The sequence below is a fragment of the Typopeltis vanoorti genome, chromosome 5, assembly GCF_054136105.1.
Source record: "Typopeltis vanoorti isolate ZY-2024b chromosome 5, IOZ_Tvanoo_1.0, whole genome shotgun sequence".
Lineage (NCBI taxonomy): Eukaryota > Metazoa > Arthropoda > Arachnida > Uropygi > Thelyphonidae > Typopeltis > Typopeltis vanoorti.
This window is the reverse complement of record NC_143553.1, coordinates 154159620-154183979: the sequence shown is the minus strand read 5'-3', so window position 1 is coordinate 154183979 and position 24360 is coordinate 154159620. Positions and strand designations below refer to the sequence as shown.

The window sequence follows — 24360 nt, the reverse complement described above, 5'->3', positions numbered from 1 at the left end:
CCACTGTGGAAATGGATATTGTGGAATCTCTTTAGGTAGCACACGATTTTCCTTTGTCGGGATGAGACAACTAATCTGCTTATTGGAGGTCAGAAATTTCTTGAAAACGTTCTATATTCAGTTTCTGAATCAAGGTTTCCTAGTTATCTATACTTTAAGACCACCCACGGTGGCACTAATGTGTTCAAATGTTTAAACTTTTATGGCGCAATTAACATTTTTTAAACATGTGTGAAAGGATATTCCTAGGCACACCGTAGAACCTATTAGGAGAAAAAAATGGTTTCCAGGAGAGAAAAAAAGTACGTCTTTGTATCAAATTTTATTTTGTTTTTAATTTTTACAACATACTCTCGCCTATGAAAGGTGGGGGAAAGAAACGTTAGAGAAGCTGGAGTCCCTCTGCTATAGACTAAACATAGCCTTCTTTCAACCACTTCACGCTTCCAACTAGCAACATAATGGGTGAAGCAGTGCAAACTTCCAAAACAATTCATCCATCAGTTAGGTCCGCCATCCATTGCTTATGTTTGGTTATGATTATGAGGATGTTCTTCGTTATGCTCTTCGGATTCTCACTGTCAATACACGGTGCTCTGTACCATTTCTTGTACCATTAACGACTTTAACTGCTCCCCAAATGAAGAGACATTTCTTGGATATCGTTACACGAGAGAGACAGTAACGGAATCTACAAAGGTCAAACTGATCAGGATTACGAATAAGTAGAGCGGATGTTCCAACTTTTCCAGTTACGAACCATACAGTGGATCGGTCAAGTGATTTCTAGATGTAACTGGGATAAATGGGACATCCGTCCTCTTTCTCTGAAATCGGAGTCATTTTGATATTTTCAGATAAATAAAAGGGCGTTTTATTCGGAAGCTTTCAATACAATAAAAAATAAACAAATGGACACAACAAAAATGATAGACTATACCAATAGATATTGATGAAATACTACCATTTAAACTAAATTAAAAAAAAAAAGTTAAACAAAAAAAATAAAAATATTTGCTTTGGATTGATTTATGACCAGAGCAACTAAAACGGTGCAAGGGAATATCCTGTCTATTAATTCCGACGAATTGCTGTTTTATCTCTTATACATTTTATCGTTAAATGTTAAGCTCAGTAACCTTTAATGACAAAGCAGCTTAGTTTCTTATAAATTGAACTGATACTCTGATAGGATATTTATTCTATCTTTTAAGAGCATACCAGCAAAACGAGCATTTTTCTACAATGGAAAACACCTTTTTTTTCCACGTTAATTGCCAGAAACGATCGGTTGGGAAGGTATGGAAATCGAGAAAGAGTAGAATGGAAATCGCTCGTCCTTGTGCAGTTACCAAGGGCTTTTCGCTTAGCAGTAGACGTGTGCCAGTAACTAAGATTAGTAACGTCTCCAGTTGCGTGGGCTACAAAAAAGCGAGTTCTTTTTATTCCGAGGTGCACATGCCTGGATAGGGAATTTTCCGTCAGCGCTCGTGCATCTGCATTGCCGATAGCGAGGTGAAACACGTGCTGGCTCAGATGGGCTGTCAGAGAACAGGAAGGAGAAACTCGGTGAAAAAAAACCTGGAGACTTGACAGATTTTTAATAGATTTATCACACTTGAGAAAAAAATAGTTCTCTTCTTTCATTCTTTAACTTCATTCATTCTGCCCAAGACAGAAATATTTTAGATTCCATAACTCCACACCGAAGTAAGCAAACACGCTCTCTAACTCAAGTTTTAAAACTTTTTTTTCCACTGTCTGTGTCAGAAATGATTATATCAATCAGTTTTTTTCATCTACTTCCTCTTGAATCTCAGGAATGTTTGTGTTCACGACTCAGCAAATTAAATTGTTTTCTTTTAAATGCATTCTTTGATCTGGCATACTTAGATTTCCAACTGCATAAAAAATTCTTGGAAACATTACAGTAATTCTGAGGTGAAATATTTGAAAATTACAATGAAGAATATTTTCCTAAAAATTAATGCAATTTTATTCACGATTTTAATATTCTATATATAATTTTTTTTTTTTTCAGTATTGAAGGTTGCAGTGAGGATTGGTCTCACTAAGTATAGTTTCCTTATGGAAACATAGGTTCAAATTTCGTCTATGATTGGAAGAATTTTATAGAATTGTTTCTATACAATGCTGACTGATTCAGCCTTGGGATTAAACTGTGGAGTTTTTTTCTAGAAAAATCCTCGTTAATTTTCTTTTAAAACACATAAACGAAATATTCTTAAACTGCTTGATATTGACAGCCCAATATCAGTGAGTGGCCAAAAGAAATAAATCGAGAAATTTATCTGCTGTAAATGCTGGCCACCATCTTGAAATCGAAATAATTAAGTGAATACTACAGTTTTCATGAACAGTTTATGAGTATGATATTCTGTTTGTAATATCTTTCATTAACAAAATATTCTTTCATTTTGGGGAAGAGTCGAAATCGCTCAATAGGGAAAAAGCCGAATATTCTATTGTTTCGTGGTTATGTCATGGCACGGAGATAGGGTTCTCTCTTTATAGATGTCAGGACTGACAGCCTATCTTCTCTAACTACACGTCCTCACTGCATCCTTACGCTTAATCAAACGTGATCAAAGTTATGAAGACTCTCAGAAAAAATAACAGTGACAGTGCTAAAAGCGAATCTCCCTCATAAACTAATCCCACAAAAAAAAAAAAAAAAAAAAAACTCATATCAAAACTCCAGTCACATTCACAACATACAAATCATTTCAGATGGGGAATATTAACGGATGTTCACCATCACTTGCAGTCTTCCAGATCGGAATCTTATTCCTGACAGAAACCCAAATAGCTTCAACTGTAATCCAACTGTGCTGTCCGCCTCCAATGTCCAAATTACACACACTTTATAATTATTTTTCACCCTAGGGGTGGCACTTGTGCCTTTGTGAAATCTGACATAGACTGCCGGAGAATGACTAATGTAGAATTCCCTGCTTTTGATCTCTGGCTCAAGGTATCCTTTCCCTATTTAGTAGCATTTATTTGTTGCATTTGTCGGTCTCCAAACACTGATTTACCACTCAGAGCTCTTCATATTCCTTTCCATGAAACTCGACCGCCCGCAATTCCTGCTGTCCAAATAGTGAGGTCATCCTTAGACGGTGCCAGAGGTCCGCAATTTCAACTTTGTCCCCTGTTCCAACACCACCGACCAAGCAAGACGAGACGTCTTTGTTATATGTAATGATCCAACACAAGTCGTGCATCTACCCACTCGAATTCCTGATAACCCTCTTCACTCTCTCCAAATACTGTGGATGTCTTTTTTATTAGCTCTCCTTTCAAATAGACCGTGAGGTCGCATCTAATCTCGGTAACTCAGATTACAATCTTGTACAGTACATCTCCTCTCTCACAAAATGCCTCTCTCTCTCTCTCTCTCCAACCACTCCCGACTTCGCATCCTCTTGCACTGATTAGGAGGACTACCGAATTTCTATTTCTCCTTTCCTTGGTCTGACTATTGCTTCCACTGACATGAACCTAACACCTGCTGCGAATGAGTCACAGAAATTATTCTCATAGTATGGGGCCTTCATCCCCCATTCAATCCATAATCTTTATCCGCTTTTCAAACCTTGGTTCAATAGAAAATGTATCAAAGCAGTCGAAGAAAACAATTCAGCTTATCGCAAGTGGCTCGCGTCAAGAACTCCAGCTTCATATACTCCAATACTTCATAACTCCAATACCAAAACACGCATCATACGCAAATCAGTCATCAGGTCATCCGCAAATCCAAATCTGACTTCATAAAGACCAACAGCAGAAAACGTGCCTTCTAAATAGGAGTTGCGCCTTCTAGTCCCTTGCTAAGGCCATTGGACGCAACTTCTGCTTTCCTGCACTTCCATCTCTCCTATCCTTATTGAGACCACTATTACTTCACCCTAATATAAAGATGACCTCCTGGCATCACTCTTTTCCCAACTCCTACATAAATGACCAAAGGAAATCGCCTACCATACCTGAATCCAAGCACAGTATTCTTCCTATAGTTTTTCGACAAAAAAATACATCAGAGAACTACTAAATAACTTGGATACTAAAGTGTCTTCTGGCATCTCTCCAGTTGTCTCAAAGACTGTCCTCCAGAGCTAACACCCATCCTGCATCCTAGCTATAATTTATTATACATATCTGGTACTTATCCCGATGCATGGAAGAAATCTCATGTCCATCATATTGCAAAAAAAAGGGGGGATAGAATTCTCCTGTCAAAGTACAGACCAGTTGCTATCGCCTCTGTCTTCTCCAAAATAATGGAGAAAATCATCAATAGCCAACTCCTCCACTACTTAGAGGCCCGCCAATTAATAAGTGATCTCCAGTATGGAACGCGCCAATGAAGATCCACAGCTAGATTCTTAGCTCACGTCACCCTCCACTGGACATGTACCATGTAAAGTTTCGGAGAAACGTTTTCTGCCACCCTTGACATTTTCAAAGTTTTCGACCGTGTGTAGCATCGAGGCCTACTAAACCAATTGCCATCCTTCGGTCTCCCTACCGTCCTCTGTAATTGGATGTCTTTCTCTGCGAGTCAATGTAGATGACTTCATCTTTCTAGCTTCCCCAGTAATGCTGGAGCGCCTCAAGGCCCTGTCCTATCACTTACTCCCTTTCTCCTGTACATAAATGACCTGCTCATAATGACCATTAATCGTGTCCAGAGCTTTGCAGAAGATAGTACTCTCCACTCATCTTATTCATTTGACAAACCATGCAATACTCTGACATCCCAGGTTACAAGACCATCTACAACTAGTGCCTTAAACATTGATTTGCATACTATTCTTCAATGGGGCGAGTACATTCACCAAAACACATTCTTTCCTTTTCTTGCGCAAAAGAGATCCCAGTTCATTTACACTTACCCTTAATAATACACAAAGCACCACACAAAATCAAATCTCCTTGTCTGGACTAATGTTACCTCTAGTCATTCCCGACATAAACACATCACATCAATAGCCTCCTCAGCCTATTTTACACCCAGCTAACTTTTAACTATATATAAATCCCAAATCCGCTCATACTTAGAATACCACACATGTTGCGCCTAAAACTTCCCTTTTAATCCTTGAGGTCATCCATACGCATGCAATTGGGCTAATAGATGATCCCTCTCTTACGTACTCATTTCTACCTCTATCTGAGTGGCGCAGTGTTAAATATCGAATACTAGATTGCACTGTGTCAATTCTACAGGTACTTCCATGGTCACTGCTAGCGGTTCCTTCGGTATCCTGTTTATACCATGCAGTCACAGAATCTCGTGGATACAAAAGATGTAAAAGCAAGTTAAAAATCAGTGACTCTTTGGTAACGGAGCAGAAATCACTCACTGTGAACAAATAAATGTATTTAATCTCTCTAAAATCAAAATTTAATATATAGAACGATTTTGCTACGCGGTATTCTCAAAAACGATATTAGAAGTGCTGAAGTATTCTGCGCAACAGACAAAATCGTACCTTGTGCGCATTCTTTAATAGATGGGCGTTTCTTTATGTTTAATATTCTTTAAAAAATTATTTCTTATGAAACTATATATTATTAAAAATAAATAAATAAAATTTAACAAGAGATCTCCATACGTGAACATTGGATATAATGAAAACAGAAAGCTAATGAATATAAGTTTTTATCAAAATTATTAAATATGATAAATAATTTTAAATTAAAAAATAATATAATAATTACATATATAATATATAATTATGTTATTATTATATAATTAGTATATAATAATTACATATATAATATATAATTATGATATTATTATATAATTAGTATATAATAATTATATATAATAATATAATAATTATATACTTTTATTACAATCTTATATACTTTTGTAATATATGAGTACTGTATACATAAAATCAAATATTTTTCACTAACAAAGTTTACATATCGAATACTAGATGGCAGCACGAATAACTTTCGTATTTTTGTATTTGTGATTAAAGGAACATTTAATTCGAAAATCGAAAATATTAAAGTGGGATTTAAAAAAATTAACAATAAAAATAAACAACTGATTGGTAAATATACATTACTGTTATATTTATTAATTAAGGGTATATGTAGTATAAACCGACTGATAATATTATCGAGTTACTATTTTTGAAACTCACACGTAGCTAATTTTTTATTTAGTTGTTCGGCTGAACATTAGATGGCAGCATTGTCTATACCTATATACAGCAATTTCTAGGATAAATAAATATGGTGGGAAGAAGGTTTTTAATTTGAGATGAATAAATACCGTCATTAAATTATCTTTAGGTGAGAGATGAATTTTATCGCTAGGTAAAAGACCACTATCTCGCTTAGCAGCATTCTAGAATTATTTAGAAATAAATTTAAAAAAAAATAAGAACAAATAAAAAATAAATTAAAATAATAAAAAGTAGCGTACATTAAATTATTATTGTTATTAATATTTGTCGGTGACTCACACCCACGAAAAGTTATAACCTATATTACGTTAGTATATTGGGTAATTTAAGAATTTATTTTACATATTTTAGTTTTTATTTGTTTATTTGTTGTGTGTACCGTATTTAATACGAGCACAATAAAGAAATAGAATGTACATTAGACGTTGTTGTTAAACAAAAAAAAAAAAAAAAAGAGGCAACTCTGCAACCGAAACAATGCTTAGAACTCCTATTATACTGATTTTGCAATATGCGTGCGCACGCTCTAGCCTATAAAAATTCTACTTCTCCAATCAGATTTTAAAGATATTTTCCTTTGTAAATTTTGCGATCTTTTCGCTACATCATCCTTTTTTTTTTTAATTGTAATTTAAATGAAACACCGTTACATTAAGCAAAGCGATTCTAAATCCTGTAGATTAACTGTTCACAATCATCAGCTCATTCTTCTGTAGTGATATCCCAACAGAATCTGCTTCGGTTTATTGTATTATTCGAGATTTATCTGTTGTCATTTGATCTGCAGCAGATGACTCTTAAGGATTATTTTTAGCCCTCTTTGCTGCATTTTTTAATGGGGGGAATGAACTGCTAAAGACAACGCAGTGTCTTACACCCTGCTCTCTGGGACCATCGTAATATCTTCGTGAATTGAATCAAACTATTCGAAGATTAATAATTATGGAAATTGATATTGAATCACCTCCACGCGCAAACGTATAGATCACTGTAAAAGAATTCCAGAATTCTCTGGAGTTCCATGAATGTTTGACCAGTGTTTCTGATTATCAATAACTCCAGAATATGAAAGTGCCTAAAACACATTAGCAATGTGCAATTCAAAAGAGTTCACTGATCAGTGTTGAAACCACAGACACGCTTTTTTGTCATGATATAGCTCGCATGGGAATGGAGCTCTTGTAGGGCATTAATGAAATTTCGTAGTATTTGTCCTTCAGTTAGAAAGATGTGAGCTCGAATTCCGTTTACATTAGGAGGAGTTTTATAAAAATATCTTCAACTGGAGATGATTTAACTGGTTTCATTAATGGTTCAGTCATTTCCAACCGGAAATTCTGGATTTTTCTATCAAAATAGAAAAGCCAACCAGAAAAATTACTCGAAGTTAACAAACTCAGACACCTTAGTTTCTTCAGCTCTATCACCAGACAGTCCAGCTGAATGGTTTAGGTCCATAGGAATGCAAGTTCAGCCCAAAGAAAAGTATCTCTTGATTTTTTATTATTTTGGGTTTTTGTTGTTTTGATTGGACACTGACGTTGTTATTCAGTCATTATTCGCCCACATTGACTCAGAATAAAGTTGGATTAGCAGAGGTCCCTTTTGCGAGAAATAAAGGCAAGACGGTTTTGTAGCACGGAAAGTGGCCAGGTTATCGTCTTCACATTGAAGGATGGTATGGAGATGGTTGAGGGCTATCTTGAAGATTAAGATGCATGGGCATTGCATGATGTGTCGAATGAGTAGGACTAATGAATTGGACCATTTTCAAAAAAATCTGTGGTTTGCATTATTGGTGATTGAGACAGACAGCAAACGACCACAGAGAAAGCTCGCTGCGCAATTGCAGAGAGTGGAAGATAGGCCAAAGAATGGCAATTTACTAAGTAGATGACCTCAGTGCCGGATACAATGAAATGATATATATTATCAACATGAAACACACGTATATCTCCAAAAACTCTTTCATGTGCCTGGTGATGGGTGATATAGGCTAAAAGATCTGCTGTCGATATAAAGTGGAGGAATTCAAATTAAAAGCTGGATTTCTAGGTCGTGAAGAAGTTGACTGTTGATGATTTTCTCCATTATTCTGAAGAAAACTGAGATGAGCGCGATCAATCGGTAGTTTGTTTTTCTTCTTTTTTGAAGAGGTTATATGCTGATTCCATGAATTGTGATAATTGCCTGCAGGAATTTCAGAGATGATATAGAACAGGCGTTTGTTTTGGAGCATAACGTTTGGAGATGCCATCAGGATAGGAAGACTAGGTGAACATAAGTTGCTTCCTTGAGCTTTTTAAAAGGATCAGAGGTCATGACATCCATTTCGGGATGAGATTCTTCTGGTTTTGGCCTTTATGAAGCCAGATTTGCTGATGGCGTTTTGCATTTATTGTTTGCTTCAGCGTAGGCTTAGTATAAAACTGCAGTTCTTATTGCAATCCACTTGAGGTATGCTGAATATATTTTCTTCATCAATTTTGTTATTATACCTTTTGTTAAACTATAGTTTGCAAAATAAGCAGGAATGTTTGGATGGAATGGAATGGGAATGAAGGCCTTGTGAGAATAATTTCTTAAACTCTCTTAAGAGCAAGTATTAGTATACCTAAATTTGCATAAGAAGAGTAAGTCTGACCATAAAAAGTAAGAATAGAATTTCTGGTGTTCTTCCACAAGTGATAAATTTTCGATGCTAAAGGCATCAGTTTGGGAGTGACTGGAGGGAGGAGTTCTGAGAGAGTAAATTTGCACACGATTATGTTCTGAGTTTTGGAGAATATATATATATATATATATATATACACTCATCGCCATATATATATATATATATATATATATATACACACACATACGGCGATCCCATGTGAAAATATTGCCATTCACCAACCCGCAATTTGGCCAGCATGGTGAATTAAGACGAATCCGACAGAAATAAAATGGCCTTCATTCCCCGGAGGCCGGATTGTTACTACCTATGGCAGCAGGCAGTTAAACATGAAGACAGATGGTCCTAAGAATCCCCGGGTAACCAGATCATGCTGCCATTGGAAACTAGAGCTTGGAACATTAAACTGCAGGACTTTGAGCAGTGAAGCACGGTTAACTGAACTAACTGAACAGCTACAGCGAATAAAATGGGACATTCTTGTACTGTGCGAAGTCAGGCGTAATGGTGAAGAAATTCTTCGATTAAAAAATGGAGACATATTATATTATACAGGTCACGATAAAGAAAGAATCAGTGGAGTTGGATTCTTGATCAACAAAAATCTGAAGAACAACATAATAGAATTTGACAGTGTATCCGATCGCATAGCAAGTATTGTTGTTCAAATCTCGAAAAGATACACTCTTAAGATAGTCCAAGTCTATGCACCAACAATAAGTCATACTGACGAAGAAATTGATGCCTTCTATCATGAAATATCCCAGCTATACAATAAAGGAAAATTCATTTCAGAATTGTAATGGGAGACTTTAATGTTAGAATTGGTATTCAACATTCCGATCTCAATGGGAAATTTTGGATATGGCATGAGAGATGACAGAGGAGTAAGGTTGATAGAATTTGCAGAAAAAGAAAACCTGTACATCATGAATTCCTTTTTTCAAGAAAAAAAAACAAATATAGGAAGTGGACATGGAAAAATCCAAATGGAAAAACTAGTTAAAATGACTTTATCCTCAGCAATAAGAAAAACATCTTTCAAGACTGCTCTGTTTTAATCACCTTCAACATTGGAAGTGACCATCGTACGGTACGCAGCAAGATTCAAATAAACTGCCAAAAAGAAAGAAGAAAAATGTTTCAGAAATCAAAGCAAAACATAGATGTACACAAACTCAACATTAAAAAAGTTATATTCCAACATGAGCTAAACAATAGATTTAAACATCTTATAATTGACGACAAAGCTGATCTATCAGAAAGTAATGACAATATTATCCAAAACCTTTTACAATGCTCTCTTGAAATAGCTGGTCACAGAACAGAAACAAGACAAAATCTCTAAAGAAAAAAAAACAACTTATGAAGAAACGAAGAGAAATGAAACAATCAATTAACCTACAGAATAAAATTTAATACATAGAATTTTGCAAAACGATCAGAAAACGTATCACAGAAGAAATAAGAAAATTCAATTGTAAATTCATACAACAAACAATTGAAAACCATAATCTCAAAAAAGCCAAACAGCAAACAGATGGTTGCAGTCAAACTACAAGACGGGACCATCACCAGAGATAGATATGCTATAGCAAAAAGAACTGAAGAATTCTACTCAATATTATACCAGGATGATGAATTAAATGAAGAAGAAGACAACTACAACACAGCTGAAGTACCACAGATTCTACCAGAAGAAGTTATGCAGAGCATTCAAAGCTTCCAAAACGGGAAAGCTGCAGGTGAGGATGGAGTTATAGCTGAACTTCTAAAAACAGACGGAGAAATAATCTACGAACCCTTAGCAAAACTATTTACTTTATGCCTGAAGAAAAATGATGTGCCAACAATATGGAAGAAGGCTACCCTAATTCTGATACATAAAAAAGGTGAGATAGAAGACTTGACGAACTACTGACCGATCAGTCTACTATCAGTGATCTGCAAAGTTTTTACAAAAGTCTTAGCTCATAGGCTTTGTGCGACTGGACCTAGCACAACAAAAAGAACAGGCAGGCTTTCGAAGGGCTTCAGTACAATGGACCATATTCAAGTTGTACAGCAGATTATTGAACGGTGTAATGAATATCAATTACCACTATGGCTTGGTTTTATTGACTATGAGAAAGCCTTTGATTCACTTAAAACTTGTGTAATACTTAAAGCATTACGCAACCAACAAGTGGAAGAGCCCTACATCAGAACCATCAAATCAGCATACACCAATGCCACAGCAGCAATTCATTTCAATGGAAACATCTCTACTGTGGGAATACCGAAAGGTATAAGACAGGGTGACACAATATCTCCAAAATTATTCACAGCATGCCTAGAAGAAATATTCAAACTTCTTGATTGGGAAGGGAAAGGTCTGAAGATAAATGGAAGATATTTAAGCCATTTACGCTTTGCAGATGACATAGTTATCTTTACTTCAACTGATCATGAATTACAGACTCGTATCCATGAGCTTCAAATTGCTAGCAGAACAGCAGGCCTAAAGATAAAGCTAAAGAAGACCCAAGTTATTTTCAATAGCTATGCCCAACCAGAAATATTAAAGCTCAATAACGAGGAAATCAAACAAGTAAATCATTACATGTACTTAGGACAACAGATATCAATGGAACAAAATATCATGGACGAAATTAAAAGGCGTACGATGGTTGGGTGGAAAGCATTTGGAAAATTACATTCAATATTCAAAAGCCAATTACCATTATGCCTAAAGAGAAAGGTTTTTAACCAGTGTATTCTTCCTATACTGACATATGGCTGTGAAACATGGACACTGAATGCAAAGGAAATTCAAAAATTAAGAACAACAGAATTTAGTGTGGAACGAAGTATGCTGGGTATCACAATATTGGATCAGAAAAAGAATATGTGGATAAGAAATCAAACCAAAGTCTCTGACATCATAGGAAGAGTGAAACATCTGAAGTGGCAATGGGCTGGGCATATTGCTAGAAGACAAGATCAACGATGGACAAAAGAAGTACTGGATTGGATTCCACGAGAGAAAAACGACCACGACGCGGGCCTAAATCAGATTTGCAGGAATGACATGGGAAAAGAGAGCCATGGACAGAGAGTTTTGGAGTAATCCTGGAGAGGCCTTCATCCAGCAGTGGATCGACAATGACAGATGATGATGATAATATATATATATCCTTTATTTGTTGCAGCACTATCTGGATACGTATCTTTGTTCTATCGCTCATGCTTTCATCTCCAAACGTTTCTCAATATCTGAAGAAACTGATCCTGTTGGCACTTAAAACATCTTCCCTACAGCTTACATTTTTGTTTCAATACACAGTGAAAGTTCATGGAACCAGATTAGAAACTTGTGGCGAATGGTTCAGTATTTCTCGTTTCTCTCTGTTCAGAAGCCGTCGAAAGGATTCCATAATATGTATCTCAGTTGCACGTGTCTCTATGCCACGCGTCCTCTCTAAAATTATACTTTGTATATAGATCTATTTTTTTTCAAATCGTTTTAGTTAATTTGGCATGTGCAGAGCATCAGGCAGCCTTTTGCAATACAGAAAGAGAGAGAGAGAGAGAGAGAGAGAGAGAATTGATTATTTTGCGTGGAGTATGCGTTTTGTATAACAGGTAAATTCGCGTGCTATGTTGACATCACTCAAGCCTTGACTTTCACCTTGGAAGAATTCCCATTAATAGGTTTGTGTTTGCCTATAGAAATGAGAAGCGAAAACTTATCAACATTTAAAGCCAGCACAGTTTTTCCAATGACAGGTGTGATTAATACACCAACACAAAATCGTTTGTTTATGTGTGTTGTAAGAGCATGTGCGACCCCTTCGCTTAGCATGGCACTCCTGCTAACACTGAGCGCATGAAAATGGTCATTGTCTTAATAATTTATAATGTATGTATGTGACTTAGTTATGGTTACTGTAGTATTTATATATTTCGTGTAATGTCAGGTTTGCACTTCTTCAAAAGATTTCATCTCGTTTTTGCACCACTTTAAATATATGATGCAAACAAATTTTTTATTTCTCCATTGATTTGAATGGAGTCAGTAAAATCAGAAATCAGTTGCTGATCATCATTAATTGGCAGTTGCAATAACACCGCCCTTAAATCCTGCCTCGATTGTCTTTCATAACCCTAATTTTAAAATAATGTAGTTATACTTACGCATATATACCTATATAGCTATGTGGTGTGTGTGTGTGTAAACTCTGTGGTCTTCCAGCTTGTTCTCCTGGTTACAGGATATAAATCCACCACCTTCACATGAAGCTAGCTCACTTACCTGAAAAGCCATGAGTGGTTCTTCACATCGAAGACCAGATTTGAACCAAGATCTTTCCAACCGAAGGGTTTTGTCGAAGCAAACCGAGCCGGGTAAGTTTAGAATAATAGTTTTTATTGCTTGTTTTTCAAAAAAAAAAAGGAAAGTTTGCAATCTATTTCTTTTAATTAGAACTATTCCTAGTTCTAGTTATGGTTACTGTAGTATTTATATATTTCGTGTAATGTCAGGTTTGCACTTCTTCAAAAGATTTCATCTCGTGCGGATATGTAAGATAAAAATCGTTGTTTTTGCTGTTGTTAATTGGAATTATATCTGAAGGAACTACAAATATAATCCCAATTATATCTGTATAATGGTTGTGTATTATGTATGTCAATAAATAGATTTTTTTTTTTAGTTTATACGTATTTGGATAATTTTTCATCAAAAATGAGAGGTTGAGAACAAGGTCCTAATACGCATATGACCCTAACGTTTATCGGTTACTAAATAATGATTAGAAGAATTTTTTTTTCTTTAATGAAGGTGAGTTATAAAGATGAAAGGTGCTCCTCCAGAAAAACTTCGAGTTTTTCCTTCTTTCTTCCTGCAAGAGAACAAACACACATTGAAAGACCTTGCAGATTTCAATTAGGATTAGACGCCATATCACGTAACCAATTATGTTCATAAAAAAGTTAAGGTGATTAGTCCTAAGAATGAATTAAATAATAATTACTCTGAAATATATTCAAAAACATTCATGCAGAGTACCGTAATAGAATCCCTGCATGCAGGGAATACTCAAATTCTTACGGTTAAGATCAACTGTAAACACATTTTATGAGCAGGTGTGTTTTGCTTCTTTTCGCATCGAAATTAACAAAAAATAATGAGGATGGGTAAATATAAGTCGACAGTCAAAGGCGTGGTAGCGAAGCGCTTCTCTTCAAGTATTAAACCAATTATCCGTAATGGGTTTGCATTATATCGTGTCATGATATAATGCGAACATGTCATGATATAAAGCCACTCCCCCCTAGATGACGCAGTTTTAAAGATGACACAGTATCCTTGTGGATATTTCATATCACTTCTGTTTTCATAAACTTGACAGTTGAAGTTAAGATCTTTGCTTGTTAACGTCTCTGGGATAAAAGATGAGCAATTTTTTTTCTTATTTTCGTATTCTAGGCCTGTTCTACATCCCTTTCGGCGTTTGTTTCTTGCATGGTCTCCTTTCAACTACCATATCCAAGATCTACGTGAAGAGATGCTCAATCTTAACTCTGTACAGCGTGTTAAGTAGTGGTGTATCTACTATTGTGACTTGTCTTTTCATCTACCATCCCTCATCTGCCGTCGGAAATATATTTGAAGGCAGCACTCTCTACATGTTTTACGCCTACAACGTGCAACTGCTCACCACCAACACCATCCTTAGATTGCTTATGTTTACGAGGGCCAAACGACTGGTGGCCTTGTTGCGCGCGTGCTGTCGGCTGGAAACTCTCGCACCATTAACATCCAGACAGGAAAGGCGGTTGTTTTTAATCACCGTAATCATACTTAGCATCAATGTGTTCAGTGCCGTGTCAGTATTTTTCGTACCTTGGTTATTCGTCGACAAGATGCCCTTTGCACCCACGGAGGTAATCTCCATTCAAGCGCAGAAGGCTTTGTATTACCTTATTCTGATGTTCTCGTTTCCTTTTGCTACCGTTGCTATGGCAGCCACTCCATCGCTGATTGTTTTCTTCTGTGCATACTTTGTAGAAATAATACACGCGCTAAGGGAACAGATGAAGCCTCTTGGACGTAGTAAATATCCGTTTGCCAATAACAGTTTGCGAAATATCAGATGCGTTTACCTGACCATGTGTCGACTCACATCTGAAATCAATGACATTTTGAACTATGCTATATTCCTTACGTATTCTGGTGGGACGGTGATATGTTGTTGTTGTTGCTATCAGCTATTTCGTCATGATGTGCATAAATGGTTGAAAATCTTATTCGGAGCATTAGCGCTGTTTGAATACATCTTCATGCTAGTTCCTGCTGTGGTTATCACCAAGTTGAAGCGAATAGTCAGTTGATAGCTTCTTTATTATATATATATATATATATAATTTTAGTTATTTACTTTAAGCTATGTATCTCTTTGCCTAACTTATATGGCAAAACTCTCTCTCAACTATTAAACCAAGATCATATGCATGGACAACAATGTTTTACATCAAGTAATCAAGTAGCCCCACAGTAGTCTTTGAAACTAGACCATTTTCGAATGTGATCGAGACACTGCACGTTAGCACGAGTTGCCTTATTATTATATTTCCTTAAAATATAATAATAAGGAATTTTAGGGATTAGGAATTTTATTTTCCTGCAGATCAAACATGGTTTGCCTACTTGGTATAAAGTAATAAGGGATATTTTTTAATCCCATTTACATAAGAGTTTCCTTCCAAGTTAAATTAATTTTCTTTCCTTTCATTAATGGAAACTGATAACTAAATTACAGCAATTCACATAATTGCTGTAATTTAGTTATCAGTTTCCCGTTCAAATAAAAACCAGTAACTCAAAACAACTAACAGGTTAGAGAAAACCTTTAATCAAAAGCACCAATCAAACTAATATACAGGACTGGGTTCATATCTTCTAAATAAACGAAATACCAATGAAACTCGTACAGTCTGTGTTTTCTTAACCTTGCTCAATTCGGAAACTTCTACACGTCAAAATCAATGTTCTCCTACTTGCTATACAATAATAATAAATATTTATTATGATAGGATACGAGGAAGGGTTCTCGAACTAAATTCGAATTATTTGATCTCATATGGAGGTGGCAAACCAGTCGGAGAATACAATTTACTTGACTTAAATACGCTTGTTGGGCTTGTTACATAGAAGCTAGGATAAGATTATTTTTTTCACCTTTTAAGAATGTCTTTCAATCCGAAGCCATCTGAGCCATCTCATTGGTTAATTAAGTTATAAATACTACTAAAGTATTAAAACAGTTAAAATTGTTAACGTTTTCTGTGGTAAAACGTCACTTTACATCCTCGGATACGTATGCATGTCACATTTTTTTATGTTATTGTTTCAGGGAGGGATAACAGATCAACTTGCAATATTCTTGATATATTCATACGTCACAGAGGTAGTTATTATATAAGATAAGACAACATTATTTCTAATATCTCTTCCCATTTAATACATTATCTAAAAGATAAATATGGAAATGACTCCGTTCAGTAGGATTAGAACTCCATTTCAGGCATGTTGCTGTGAAACGTGAATATAGTCGAGTAAAAATTACGGTACTTGCAGTAGCAACTGTTTCTTTAATGAGACAACTTAAGCCAGTATTTTTAAGTTTGTGCTGTTGGTCTATTTTAAATTTTCGTTGTTGTTGTACTAAAATGGGTATTATCAGTTTGTTAGTGGTCAGCTGGCGCGTGCTTAGGTCACATTAGTTGTCTTTGGATCAATGGTGTGACACAAGAACACTTCCTACGTGGTTGTTTTCGAAACGGATACCTCACATGCAAACTACATGTCAAGTGTTCTTATAATTTTATCCAGAATAAATGTAAACAATTTAAAATTTATTAAAATTTAAATAAAATTTTTAAATTTTAATTTTAATTAAAATTTTAATTCAAAGAGCACTCTGTATTTGAGTCGTTTTATATTTAGGAAAGCAGCAATGAAAAGAGAGAATGATCAATCACAATCATCCAACACATACCCTGTTAATATTTAATAACAGTGTGCTGTGTGAAATATGTTGTTCATCTACAAAGCGCCCTTATCCTCAGCTTGGAAATTCATACAGAATCGCTTCGAATGAGTGCAATTAGCTTGGATAGAATTTTTGTTTCCATTATTTCTATTTTTGCTTCTCTGTTTTGAAATATTCTGTCCTTGAATTTGTGTCTGAATTATACTGCGCTGCACTATTTTCCCATTATTTGTTTTCTACTCCATAATCGATCACGTGTGCGCATTCACGAGTTGTTTTTTAAGTCTTTTCACTGTAGATATGATCACTATGAAATAACGTGTTAAGAAACTATAAAAATGCATTGATCGTGGTGCTTTATTTTCCAGGCAGATCAATTCCGATCCCAAGTGTTATGTGTTCCTGACATGAGACTAGGATTCGGTGAAGAAGTTCAGGTAAGTTTTTGTAAACACCAAGAAAATACAAATTTGCTAAAATGATAAAACGGTCTCTTCTGGTATTATTAAATAAAAGTTTCGTGTTATTTAGATTTTTCGCATTTTTCTTTCTATTATTTTTCTTCATACGCTTCTAAGCAATGAGTAAGCACCCGTTAGCATCACTTTATTTCATCTGTCTATCTATCTGATCCATTCCCCCATTTGATCACGTCTCTTAATCCAATCTTGTGATGTACTAAAATCATCACCAAGCAAGAAACTCACCCACACTATCGGTAATTATCAGTTTCACTTTAATCTGAGTGTTAGGGGATTAATAATACAAAATTACTTCTCTAACACTTCATAAACATAAACGTTATCATAATATTAGCACATAAATTGCATGCAACCGACACTGGAACTAAAGCTTCATACAGTAATAAACACTGAGAGCCCATTTTAGTAGAGATTGCTTGTGGAATCACGTGAGTCTTCAAAACAGCCCTCATTTTGCATGCAGACTCATTCATTCAGTAGACTCAGAAACACTTTACAAATGCTCTTTTCGTTTTCTTTCTCTACATCCGACAATGCATGTAGCTTGTATCCAGGAAGTTATCTCATTGAAAGTATAATCGCGTGCAATGCAAATTGTCATTATAGGTAACATGTTCGCGAGATTACACCCAGAATTCAGAGTTGCTCACGCGACATGAAAAATATTATAACTCTACCGTCATGGGCGCGATGAGTTCTGGAAAAAGATTTGTCGTTCCATAGCTGAAAAGGGTAATGTTCCTTTTCTATACGGTACAAAGAAAAGGTACTCGATACTCTAAAGAAAAGTTCTTGATTCGGGGACACTGTTTTCTTTTTTTTCTTTTTTTCTTTTTTAAATTTTCATGTTTTATATAATAATAATATACAGTGGAGAATTTGGTTCTAATTGAATATCTATTTCTTATATGTTATTTACATACATAATATGTAAATAATTTAAATAACATAATTACATAAAAGAACGGATACAAGCTCTGTCCCTGTCTCACTCTATTTATTTTTTCCATTCTGTGGATGTGTCTGGGTTTTTACTGTTTTAGCATTATTTTCGTATTCATTGCCACATGCTTTTATTAATTATGGAGATAATTCAATTTAACCCATATTTCAAACAGTTTGTTTCTTTTTATCAGATCAAAGTCATTTTCATGATCTATGAATAGGATATGAATAAGGTTGAATTCTTTTTGTTTTCAGTTAGCTGTCTTTAAATAAATATTTTATTGGTAATAATTTTAGTTAAAGAAACAGAAATTTTTATGTGAACGATTTAAAGGAAAATCCATCAATTTATAACATTTTCATTTATTTTGAAACTAAATAATTTAATAACTAAACTAATGAAATAATTAAAAATAATTAAAATGGAAAAAAATAAATAAAGGTGAAGTAATTTATGAATAACTCTATTCGGCATCACAATGTATTGAACCTGAAGAACGATGGTAACATTTTATTGTGTATTATCCTCATTTCCTCAAGCGAAACTAATATTTGAGAAACAATGACAGAGAGTGACAGAGAGAGAGTATTAACCTTACATTCACTTTATTAAAGAATTCATAATGTTTATTTCTCTCTCTCTCTCTCTCTCTCTCTCTCTCTCTCTCTCTCTCTCTCTCTCTCTCTCTCTTTCCCTCTGGAATAATTTTCGTACTTACGTTTCTACAGTGGTTTATTTTCGTATTTTTCAGCTTCTTTGTTTGATGATGGCTTGCGAAAATGAAGTTCCGAAATTTTGTGGATTGGATTTTTTCAATATCGATTGCCACCTAATGAGTCAGGTAAGAATTTACTACCTTTTCGCATCTGTCGAAGAACGTAAGGGGGGTTTAGGCAATTTATTAAAATGCTGCATCCCTCTAGTGGTAAGTATGTTTTGCCTATAAAACGGTGTACTCACGAGGCTGATTTGTCTGTTCTGAGGGACGAAAAATCCGAGTTTCCTGGAGCAAAAAACTCTCTGCGGTTGGCTAATTCACCATTTGAGTGAAATGATTTGATAAAGGTTCCTTATCTACAAAGATAATAAGCCAAAAAGGCTTATTAATTTTGGCTTATTATCTTTGTAGTTACCAATATTTAACAATATATAGTACACCACTTCGGCAATTCGATAGTAGAGGTAAGTTTCTGTTCACTTAAAATCTTGATATTCCAGGTCTACCTACTCACTGATGAGACCTCAAAAAAGGTTGAAACCGGTCTGGGTAGTGACCACTTCTCATAATGTAAAACAATATATATACATCTCTTAGGAGCTGGGTTTTACATTATGAAAGAATATTAAAGTTAGTGAGGGAGCTTGCTCCACCTTTGCATGGAGTTGCCCTGGTGTTGCACTATCCAAGTGATCATTTACACTTGGTTCCGCCGATAGTTTTTTCGACATTGAAACTCTATGATGTCGATGGATTTCGACCCGAGTTTCGTACCCGGCTATAAAATAAAACGGGATTTAACATCTCCCTCTTAATTAAGGTTCCTTATATCATAGACTGGGTGGGAACCTGGATATTTTCACCTAAAGTGCACGTCTATCTTAACTGGGGTACGGAGGCTCCAGGTAAGAATTTCTGATTAAAATTTAAATGGTGATGTAAAAATTGACTTGCTTTATGAAACTGTACGCTTTTTTTTCGCAGAAACTCCAATGTTAATATACGTTTTTATAGCACATACTTCCACCCCCCCTTGTTTTACCTTAGGCAAGCAAACAGACGGTATGCGATTTCTTGTCATTAGATGATCCATCAATCCAGTTCGGGATTGGCGAAAAGTTTCAATCAAGACTATTTGCTGGGCCATTTCGATAGAAACAAAGTGCTATAACAGGAATATTTATGAATTCATCCTACAGAGTCTCTCTTTCAGTGATCATAATTCTTATATATCTTAACAGCTCATCCCAGTTAACCCTCTCTCGCTAGAATCCTAATTCTATTCTTAGCTTTCAACAAAGTATAAACTCCTTATACGTGAGAGTGATTTTCTGGTGAAGTGATTAACGAAGTGACACTGAAGAAATCTGCAGCTGTAGCGAAGCTCCTGCGTCATCATTGCAGTTAGGATATAATAGATTGGCGTTCAATTCAGTTTTGTATACTTCACGTGACCTAGTTTTCCAATATCATGGCAGGCCAAAATATTTACACACTCTCCAATTTTCACTACACTGTTTCACGTTCGAAAATAAAAATAAAAAATAAAAATAGGCTCCCCAGTAGCGTGCGCTGTGAATCATAAACTAAGAATTCAAATTCTTTATTCAAGTGAAGCACTTTAAAAATTGAGTGAAAGTTTAAAAACTAACAACTTCATTCATCAATGTTGGGTTTCTTCGGAAATATTGTACAGCGTTTACTATTTTTTTTTTTTTTTTTCATTTTCATTAAAAACTTTCTCCTTAGTTAAGAAAATGGGAATGATAGAACAGAAAATCTGTAATTTTAAAACATTCAAAATACGTTACAAGAAACAAATGAACCTGTATTATTATTATTATTTTTTTTTTTTTTTTTTTTTATGTTGGGCCCATATACGAGAGGTTGGCTGGTCATTCTATAGTACTTTACTACCGTATATGAGTAGTGGGATGGGAAAGGAGAAAATTGTTGACATTCGATTTAAAATCGAATGTCAACAATTGCATTCCTTGGAAATACATCAGGGCGAAGACTGATCCACAGTACAGCAGTAGCAGGGATAAAGGAGGAGGAAAAGAAACTTGTTCTGTGGATTTCAAGGTGTACTGTGAAGGTATGTTGGGCGGTGGCTGTACGTGTTCCAATGGGTTTAATACAGAGTGGGGGAATTATTGATGTTGTTTCAGATGAACATTTTCCATGAAAATATTCGTAGAATATACAAATTTCAGAGACCAAATGTGAAAGTGGGGGGAGTAAGTTGATAAGAGATGGATCATTTATCAGTCTAATTGCTCTCCTCTGTATTGAGTCAAGCATTTTGAGGGAGTTTTTAGGAGCCCCACTCCAAATGTGAGAACAGTATTCGATAGCTGGGCGGATTTGTGATTTGTATAAGGTTAACAGCTGTTTTGAAGTGAAGTAACGTCTTGAGCGAAAGAGAAAGCCTTTTTTTTTTTTTTTTTTTTTTGAATCTGAGGATGCAACGGTTGTGATGTGTTTATGCCAGGAGTGGTCTGATGTCATGGTAATTCCGTGAAGAGAGATTTCATCTTGTCTGGGAATTTGAGTGTTATCAAAAATAATGCTGACTGAAAACGGTTTTTTTTTTTTGGGGGGGGGGGATAAGACAGAACTGGGTTTTACTAGCGTTAAAGTTGATGAGGCTATTTGAGCCCCATCGGAGAATGTCTTGGAGGTCCTAATTAAGGGAAGTTGTGGTTGATGTTCTGTGGGTTGAAGTGAGTTGTGTAGAGTAAGGTTTATCAAATGACAGGGAGGAGTGCAATGTGCAGTCATCTGCAAAACTGTGTATTGGGTTGGAGATCAACTGAAGTAGGTCATGGATGTACACAAGGAAGAGGGGTATTTAGGGGTTTCTTATTACTGTGGGTACTGTTATACGCTTATATAAACATGCTCTGCATATACTTTTATTGGATATTTGTAGAATCTTCTGGAAAGACCGTATGTTTTTCTTAATGCTGGTCTGCTAGAAGAAAGATGTTATAACTTTTATTCTATTCGCTGAATTTTTTTTCTCTCTCCCGAAACTCTGGTTTTAACTTCGCAACTAAAAAAATCAATCGTAGAATTCGGTTTTTTCAGACAATAATACGCAGTATTAGGGAGCACGAGATGGCGACATTTGTCTGCAGTGTACTCTCTTCCCATGTCTATTAAAATCATTGTTCGCCTTTGGCCAGCTATCCCTGAGGCTAAGAGTGGAGCCTTGCTCCACTCTTAGCCACACGAGCTACTTGCACGTGTTCAAAAAAAGTAGGTCACAGGGTTCATCTGCTCCTTCTAGTGAATAAACAGCCTTAGTGAATGTTGTATTTTTTTTTCTTTTTTTTTTTACTAACGATGACAATGTCGTAAGTTGTTTTAAGTGAGCAAAATTTTGCGTATTTTATAACATGGCTTGAATGATTAATGATGAATCATAATTCAAAAATTGTTTTTTGCATTTTATCTATCCAGTAGCAATAGACAAAGAACTAAATGGATTAATTGAAGGTTTATAAAATGCCCATTAGCTGACTGAGATAAAAGTAATGCCTAGTTCTCTTTACAAGATATCAGAATATAAAGGAAAATAAACTAAGTCAGTTTACTTCGAACGAATTGTTAGTTCACTTTACGAAATATCGCCAAACGAGTCGCATTAAAGCAATTGGAAAACTTATAAAGTGGGGTCTGGTCTCAGTTTGCTAGACAAAGAAGTCAAACCGGCTAGAGAACACACGCAATAATACCAGTAAAAAAAAATTAAAAAAACCCGTATTCTAGGTTGCATTGCGTAGACGGTGATCCATATAGTAATGTGTAGCGCAGAGTGGGCCTCTGTCATGTCACAACAATATTATAATAAATTTTAAGAAATACCTGAGCTATTAGCATGTTAAATCTCAACACGAAAATTCAAAACATGAAAACATCCAGATAAATAACTGTTTATCACATACACTGCAGTCTCTACAGCTAATAATAATAGCAATGAGTTCTGATTTGTGAATACCAATGGAAACAATACGCAATTATGAACAACCATTACATCTATGCACATAGTCTTTATCGCATCCTCTGAAGCAGCAATTTGAGGACTCGTCTGGTAGAATAAAGTCATGCATTTCTCTCACAAACACAAAGAGCCTCAATTTGTGTGTAAAAACTGTAATCTTAATATAATACAACTTTGATATTACTTCTAATGATATATTTGTGTAACAAAGACATGCCTTTTTCTTTCAGATTCTGGGTACAATTATCACTTACACGATTATCTTAATTCAGCAAATTAACGAAGCATGATTGAAGACGAAACGACGAAGAAGGAAAGAAGAAAAAGAAGAATATTCCTAATCATCCTGCACTACCTGTTTAGTGAAGAATAAGATGAATCGGTTAAATTTGTATTTAAAATATTTCTTTGATTTTTATTTAAAACGAAGTCTGTTTATCGTATATCAGTGACACTGTTGAAATTATTTGCATTAGCAGCCTATTTTCTGTTGTTTCTTCAGAGTGAGATAAACTGCAGCAATGATTGACTTTTATTCTTCCTGCATCGTCCAGAACCTACGTTGAACATGGAGAATCCACATACTAACACATTCGCCTCCGTACTCTATCCTTCCTTACAAAAGTAAATATGCATTACACATATTTACTTTTGCTCAATTTTACTTTTTTTCTATCTTACTCAAATTGCCATTTGGAACTTGTAAAATCAACTATTATACCAAAAGAATTTAATCATCACTTTAGAGTGTAGAAATGCAAAACTGATTCACTATAAAATGTCCTACATTACTATTAACTGATTTTTTCTATTGTTTATATTTTCAAGTACTCTACATTGTAAAAGACACTCGCGGCGTAAGAGTTAGCAATTAAACGTAAAAAGTTACATTTAAATATCCTTGCGGTCAAGGAGAACGGATGAGGAATTTTTGATGTCACGACTTTAGTGATTGTGTGATTCAAGTATATCTAAATACATTGGTAAAGACGAACTACATTTTTACCTGTATATGTAAAACTTTTCATTACTGCAGCCAAATGTGACAATAAATTTATTACATCCCACTAATAAATTATATTACACAAAAATGTGTTATAAATTTGGAACAAAATAAATTGCAATACTTTTGTGGAAAAATTTTAAATTTCCTAAGGACGTAGTTAAGAAATTAATGTACAGTGCTTACAGAAAACTATGCCGAGAGACATTTCGGTATGGTAGATGTCCACCACGAACTGCGATGCAGCTCTTACAACGATCCA

At 35.2% G+C, this 24360-nt stretch overlaps 1 protein-coding gene across 1 annotated transcript; it reads left to right on the top strand.

Moving 5' to 3' along the window:
* Positions 1-16121: 16121 nt before the first annotated feature.
* Positions 16122-23624, top strand: LOC150106954 (uncharacterized). The gene is made up of 4 exons (XM_090392843.1): positions 16122-16355; positions 17309-17377; positions 19120-19209; positions 23326-23624. Exons 1-4 carry the CDS (start codon positions 16272-16274, stop codon positions 23383-23385), a joined length of 303 nt encoding a protein of 100 aa, XP_090248969.1. The 5' UTR covers positions 16122-16271; the 3' UTR covers positions 23386-23624.
* Positions 23625-24360: the final 736 nt, after the last annotated feature.